This window comes from Sinohyriopsis cumingii, chromosome 18 (genome assembly GCF_028554795.1).
Source record: "Sinohyriopsis cumingii isolate HCF-2022 chromosome 18, ASM2855479v2, whole genome shotgun sequence".
Lineage (NCBI taxonomy): Eukaryota > Metazoa > Mollusca > Bivalvia > Unionida > Unionidae > Sinohyriopsis > Sinohyriopsis cumingii.
The window spans coordinates 88,333,722-88,341,819 of NC_142978.1; the positions used below are offsets into that span (position 1 = coordinate 88,333,722).

The window sequence follows — 8,098 nt, forward strand, 5'->3', positions numbered from 1 at the left end:
CCTCATTTGATGTAGAGAATAGGGATGTTCAAGTATGAAATGAAAGCAATGTATTATATTTGTAATATATATTTTCTTTCGACAAATTCTATTTGAGACGACAGAAACAATAAACGTTCTGACAAGACAGTGGTAAAGCATCGGATATACAAGACCGCATACCTGTATAACTTGTCAGTTAAGTGTATGAAAGGAAACCTGAGAGACCGGCATAGGTATTTTATAACTTATTATAATCTCGTGGATCTAAATCACTAGACTCTTTCTAGAAACCATTTCATCAGCATCTCGGTCTTTACAAATCGTTGGACCGCTCCAGTGACATAGTTCAGAAAGTTTTGTCAATGTTGAATCCTTGGCGTATTAAATATATTTAAGCTTCCTTTGAAATATGAAAATAAAGTCGTGTTTACAGTTTTTGTAGTTACTTTGCTATGAATATTTAATTTAATTTAATTTGTTTGTTAGTTTTATTATAGCACATAACGAGAATGATTTTTTAAAAAATATTAAAAACTAACAAACAAATTAAATTTCAGAAACCAAATTTGAAATAATTTTCATATATGCGACCGGTTTACTCAGTAAAATATTAATATGAATGTCCAAATGACGATTATTATCAATGAATTTATCTTGCAAGTTAGGAGAGTATATACAGAAAGTATACAAAGGCAAGTTCAAAATCAATCAACATATGTCTCGCTGAAGTAATATTGGACACTTTTGGAGTGGAGCGGAGTTTCATACCTCGCGAATCCAGCCCTACTAAAGGACAAAAATCGTAATTTCCTGTTATTTTAAATAAAGATTGGGCAGTAACTCTTGCCCATTACTTTCCCTTTATACGACCTGGTGCTGCCAGTTTTTAGCCTCGCTGTTGTGAGAGCACACGTCGTACAGTTAAATTTGGTCTGAAGATGATAATCGACATGGGTTATAAGCGGCCCGAATGGTAGATCTTAGTGTCATTAACAAACATATCGGAATTAGAATATTTAAGGCATTGGTGTAGATCGTGTACAAAGAATAGAGTGTGTGTGATTTGGATTTAAGGCATTGATGTAGATCGTGTACAAAGGAAAGAGTGTGTGTGATTTGGATTTTTAACGTAGCTTAAGCAATTTTTCAGTCATATAGCTACTATGTCTGCAGTATGGGGCATCATGCTGACCCATGTCATCATATACTGACTCAGTGTGATCATACACTTGACCTGTATCATACACTGGCTACATTTTTGGTTTTTACACTGTCTGTATTTGATAAATGTGCTGCAATGTTTTGTGCGTCTGAGTTCGTACATTTGACACTATAGTTAGATGGAGTCTACTGTTTTTTAAATTTAAAAAAACCCATTCATTTACAGCCTTTCTTCCCCAAGGCTTCACTTATAAGTAAGTAAAAGAAACTTTAAAATTTCCTCCATTTTGGGGGGTATATTTTAAAAGCAATTGAGAGAAACAGAGGCACGGAGAGACAGAGGGACATAGACACGGAAGGACTGACGGACAGAGAGACACATGTTGAGAAACTTTTAACAACTGGTTCCTTACTTTTCATTTCAGATAACAAAGATAGCGGGAGATTATGACTTTATTCTATATCCTGACGTAAAATGCATAGCAGAATTTTGCACACAGACCACAACACTCGGTTACTGTAAGGTCACCGTCTGTAAAGATGAACCAAAGTTTGCAGAGATGAAGAAGTTAGAGCTTATAAAAGAACACGACTACTTCTCACCTGGTAAAATGAAGGAATACAGCTTCGAAAAATTTGACAGAATTATCAATGATCCAAGTTTCAGACAAAGTAGGAGAATATACCGTAAGTTTATTCAGTTAGTGCTTAATATTTCAAATTTTGTTGAAAAATGACTGATATGAAATGTTATGGTATGCCATTATTGCTATAACAGTGGATTCAGACAATTCTAACAGGTTGAAATGCAAGTATTACATATTTCAGATTGCTTATAATATCTATAGTAGTCTAACTTGAAGAGGAATACATTAATTTCAAACCTTTTTTTTGCACTTTATATAATGTATAATTGACTTTATAATTGTGTTCGTCATTTAATTGACAAGGAATAAATAAAGTTTTGCTCCAGAGTGAGACCGTATTTAATTGTTTAAAAAAAGATACAGTCTTTACTTTTGATATATACTGAAAATAGGTTCACTGCAAGTCTGATGTAAAAAACATTTAAGTTACACCTATCGATGGTAGCATGTAACAGTTACCAGAAGAGTTTATTATCTTCAGTATGCTTGCAGACCAGGCCCTCCACATTTAAATGCAAATTTCAATTAAATGAGTGTAGCGGGTTCGGTGTTTCCGGTGCGTGTATTGGATCTGCTTGCACTTTGTAGATGTGACCACGAGTTCGGTATGAGACTTAACATATCATCTTGATGAGTACGACCGAGCGGTTGTTACAGAAGGCTGCATTGTATTCATTTTCTTTTATTGTTCAGAAGATTTCAAAGTTATAATCACACAATATTTCAATTATACATCTACATTGATGACCATGTGACTGTTTTCATTTTCAGAAGAAACAGGGTTTTCTTTTCTTCTCATTTAGATAGTAAAATATTTGAATGCACTTTTGTACAGAATGCCGATTTCTAGTATTATGTAACCCATACGTTTTAGACTGGTATTATTATGTTATGCATGAAATTTCTGTAGCTTGAGAAATGTTCATCTGCATTCGATGCGATTGATTGGCTTCTTATCATTTATACTTATATGCACAATCCAACTTTAAATTTATAATGGTACAGTACTGATTATATTTGCTATTAAAATTGTATTAATTAACTCGGAGAGATAAAAAATTGATGTGTGTATATTTATCGCACTTATACGGTTTCTTCCAGGTCTGTTCAGGAATCCGTCAAGCCCAGCTTTCACCATTTTGTACGATGTCGGTGCCGGAATAAAGTTGGAGGTAGATCTCGTTCCGGGTCTACATTTTGATGGCTGGCCCAAATGCAACGCTATCAGAACATGGAAACCAAAATGGGATACTAGCATAGATCTGGCGGAATTGAAGCAGGAGTACTTTTGTGTAGCTAGAGAACATCCAAATGGTTGGTTTCCGTCACTCTCTGACTTATATGTGTCTTTTATTTCCCTCTGCTGGCCTGCTCTCAGGTCTGTATGTTGAAAATTCTGTCTTGTTTACATTTGATTGTTTATTTCCTTTCTTTTATTAACTGAAATTATATGTTCTAGAAGATGCAAAGTAGAAGGCTACTTGAATAGTGTAGTAATTTACCTCAAGTATACAGAGCTGTAGAAATCTACGTGTATAATCCCACTTACTGCATGCAATCTCGATAGTGTATTGGTTTATGGTAGATAATTGACGAATCTCTAGAATCGTTTTAACCAGGTACACTTATTAGCAATGTATCGTTTGTAACACCGAAGTTCTTCTTTAGAAACTTTGATCACTTTGTATGTGTTATATTTTAGGTCTACAGTCAAACTTTATACAGTTTGGATGAAATAAATGATGTTGTCAGTTATTGAATTTATACATGTTACATAGGGCAACTGTCTTGATGTCTTTCCATTAGCGCAGTAAACGTCCTCTGTGTCAGACAAGCTTAGCACCATAAGCGATATGACCTAACTTGCTCACATGTCACCTGGGGCAAGATGAGCTCATGGTAGCCTGGAATTTTCAATAACCAGCAACTAACTTATTGCGTTATATAGATGTAGGTTGGAAATTTGTCAGTTTGTAATAAAATACAATCTATTAAGAATTCATTTGTGTGTGTGTGTGTGTGTGTGTGTGTTATGACATAAATTGCCAATAAAAGTATAATACTAAAGCCTGATACAGCTCTTAAAGTGAGATTTTCTTTATCAGTCGACAAGGTTTCTGATGGACGGATGTTATGGAGGGAGTCCTTTTCTCACACGGAAAAGCTGCTTTGGAAACACGCAGATGGCGCGCGCGAACCACCTACATGTCGAAAGCCTGTTCTGAAGGCTCTCAAATCGCTTCTGTCTGAGTGTAGATCTGACAACACTGACATCAAACATCTATCCACTTTTCATCTCCGTACATTCATGCTTCATGCATTTGACAATAACCCAAGAGACGAAGATTGGGATAAACGTGACATGAAAACATGTATCGAAAACGCAAAAAAAGAACTTAGAAATGTTCTAAATAATAAAGTCCTCATGAATTATTTTGTCCCGGGTCACAATGTTCTGACGGAAGTGCCAAAGAAAGAGGTGGATCTTTTCATAGCTTATATTAACCAATCTCCCAGCCCGAAATTAATTAAGCAAAAGTAATCACAAGCAAGTACATGATTTATGTTTATTGCAGATACTGTTCTTATTGATCAGATACAGCCAGAACTAGAATTCATTTTACTGAGATAGTTAGCATTTCAAGAAGCCTGCATTTTACGCTTTGTTGTAACTGCTGTGTAAACATCGGCCATTCATTACGCCTTGTTGTAACTATTGTTGGTACAGTCCGTAGCTTAGGCTTTGTTATCTATGTTGCTTGCCATTTAAGTTATTGGTGCAAAATATTTTCTGTTTTCCGTAAAATTTATTAGTTTCTATGAAGCCTTGATTTCCTGGGTATTTTAGAGGTCTGATGTACCTAAACAATCCTTCCATTTTGTATAATTTTGTTTTTACTTGCAAATAATAGTTTCATAACCCCCTACCATATTTCATAATACATATGCATGTATCGTCCTATGTTGAATTTTGTGGATTACAAGTCTCAAAGCACGACCTTGAGCTGTTCTCCATCAAAATACCAAGAAAGGCTACATGCAGTTCATAGGAAAATATATTATTTATAAGCGTTGGCTCTATTTATTTGGATGACGGGAATTATTACCGTTTCATTTCATCTGTTATGTTTATTTCATTGGTGTTGTTTGCTGGCTTTTCTCCATGATTATATATTATGTATATCTATGTATATCTATGTGTGATTGACATCGGTCAGTAATCGAGTTAAGGGCCTATATGACTAGCGACATTTATATTGTAAACAACATAATACATAGCTAATATTTCATTGTGTGTATCTATTAAATATTCAGATCATTTTATGTTAATGTTGTCTACCTCAAAATTCTTCATTCCTTCCTTCACATCAGAAGTGGAATCAATCTTATTGTTGTGTTCAGTTTTCATTTGAGAGGATTCATTTATTTAAATTATTCACTGGAACTACACAATGCTCACTGTTGCAGTTGTAGGTTTAACGCCATTTTTCAGCACACGATAGGCGGCCAGTATTAATGGTGGAGGAAGAACCCGAGAAAACCCCGGAAAGAACCACCGACCCACGAGAAGCTACTGGCAAGCTTTCTCACATACCCACATTGGCCGAATCCGAGACTCGAACCCACGCAGACAGAGGTGAGATGGCAGTGATCCGTAACGGAGAGCGCTTTAGACCACTCGGCCACTCAGGGTCCCTCACACAATGCTTATTAATACTTCTTAGACTAAACATGATTTGGGAATTATTGTTAATTAAGTTAGAGACATTTTGGATTATATAAATGTGATATATCTGAACCGTTGACATCGCCACATTCCATGATACTGGTGCATCAAGACGTCCAAAAGTGGAAATTCATTCGAAGCACCACTGGAATTCATTTGGAAATCAAAACAGTTTGACTCTATGTCATAAACTAAGTAATATAAAAAAACAAAACCATCAAGTTTTGTAAAACTCAGCAAACCATTTAATTATCAATGCTATAAATGAAAATTTAAAAAAAAACTTATGGTATTCTGAATTGAATTCAAAATAATCGTGAAATTATTATATTAATGTCCAAAAGAATTAAATGTTCTGCATCAATTTCAAATCGACGAAAATACTGGTTCGCCAATAGTCCTGACGTGTCCAGGATAGTCCCATAGTAATATTATAGTCCAATGAACACTTTCTACTCCACTTAATAATCCGAACAAATGTTTCCTCTCAAATAATATCTAAATACAACATAAAATAAGTATGCAGACCTGAAGTTACAACAAGAACGCAAGAAATGTGAATGAGAAAATTGTCCAGGCCTCACTACCTATATGCAATAGAAAGGGTAAAACACGCATATTTGATGACGAACTTTGCAATTCTAATTTGATCAATGCAGTCATAGATTCTCGGTAATGGAAATGAATGCTTCTAGTCACACTGTTCACCTTTCTATAATCAGTGCACATGCGGAAGTTTTATATGGTTTCGGAACAAATATACATGGTCCACTCCAGTCACTTTTACTCGGCTCTATTAAATCATTCTCCAAGAAATACTGAATTCAAATATTTCTGTTTGAGAGGGTTCATCCTGTACGGGTGTTGTTTCCCATGTGTGCAATTTACAATTTCAGCGTCATGGTAAATTTGATATATTCTTGTCGGAAAATCTGGAAATAAGTGCTCATATTCAAATAATAAATGTTTGAGTTCATTCCTTTCTTGTTGTTGCAAATGTGAAAGTTTCTGGTCCAGATTATTCGTGATTTCTGAGTTCCGAAGATTTGTAACTCCAAAACCAGTAGAGTCGGATTGCATTCCTTCTATTAAATCCTCAGTGAGTGGGACAGGTACTAATTAACTGCATGTTTAACCTGGCTATCCCTCGTAACATACTGGTACTCCTTTAATTTATTTACATCCAAGTAGTACTATTATTATAATTTAACTCATTTTATTCTTAACTTTGTTAGGGCCGTATTACTTAATCTGAATAAAAGTTTGAGGAATGAGCAAGAAGAACAGAACTCTATCACCAGACTCAAAAGTTTTCTCCATTGTAGTTCTGTCAAACGATAATTTCACTTTTCACTTGAATTGCTGAATGCCACATCCAATCATAATCGGCTGTAAAATCTCAGAACCTTGATCAGATTGTACAGATTTGGGGAGCCCAAATTGAATAAAGAATATTAATCAAAGCTTTTACTATTGTTTTGTTTCAGTTTTAATTTTCCTCAAAAGCATTGCCTCTGGGAACCATGTAGACGCACACGTTATGGTCGATACGTATTGGTTACCTGACGTACTCTTAGGTAAGGGACCAACACAATCTACCATTATTCTGCTAAATGGTTCATCAAATGCAGGAATAGGCTGTATATGAACCTTATGTATCTTCTGAATGGGTTTTCCTACCATTTGACAAGGATGACAAGATCGGCAGAATTTAAACATCGCTTTAAATTTTTGCCCAATTGAAGTGATTCAAGATCTTGTGATAAGCCTTGTTAATCCCTAAATAACCAGCCAAATGAGTTTCACGGGCCAGACTAAGAATTTCCTGTCTGTATGATTTTGGACCTACAATTTGATAGTTCACTGACCACTCATCACCTCGGGAGGTCTCCATTTTCTCATAAGAATCCGTTTTTTTATTTAAATAACAAACATGTACTTCTGTGGCTTCAGTTTCACTAATGGCCCTTTGGAACAAACAGATCTCATGATCTTTTTCCTGTTCGACAAGAAGTGATTGTCGTTTGTCACCCTGGTCAGAATAAAGAGAATGAGTAGTTAAAAGAGGATCACTGTGATCAATACTCTTTGATTGATCCAGACAAGGAGTGAAAGTGACCTCATGAAAAGCCTGACCAATACTTGTGAATACTTTTCTGATCAACATCATTCTCAAGAGCTTTATTTGCCATACTTCTAGTAACTGCAAAAGCTGGGTATAAATCAGGGAATTCTTTATCAATAGGATCGACTTACTGACAAGGCTTGTCAGTTACAAGTGGATTAACCACAATTTTATATCAAGCCTAGTAAGAAATGAATTCCCCCCAATGAGAACAAAACACGCTGTTCCGACTGTCAGGGTTCCTGAGACTTAGTCTGATGACAAATTTACACAATAGAGAGGAACATTTGAACCCGCAACTTCCCGCATTCGAGGCGGACGCTCTAACACCTAGGCTACTGGAGCGGTCCATGTAGTATTTGTAAACAGATATGTATTTTTACAATCGAATATCTATGTATTTGAATTTTAGATCTGCATTGTCTTCCTATAAATAATTGTAAACTAAATGTGAGG

The 8,098-nt window shown here is 35.4% G+C and overlaps 1 protein-coding gene across 1 annotated transcript in view; it reads left to right on the forward strand.

The window, feature by feature from the left end:
* LOC149777249 (cyclic GMP-AMP synthase-like receptor 1) overlaps nt 1-6,985 on the forward strand; it is a 38,809-nt gene extending 31,824 nt beyond the window's left edge. Inside the window, exons 3-5 of the mRNA XM_089941992.1 lie at nt 1,569-1,830; nt 2,892-3,104; nt 3,896-6,985. Coding sequence (XP_089798118.1) covers nt 1,569-1,830; nt 2,892-3,104; nt 3,896-4,332 — 912 coding nt within the window. The 3' untranslated portion in view covers nt 4,333-6,985. The remainder of the gene's footprint in view (nt 1-1,568; nt 1,831-2,891; nt 3,105-3,895) is intronic.
* Nucleotides 6,986-8,098: the final 1,113 nt, after the last annotated feature.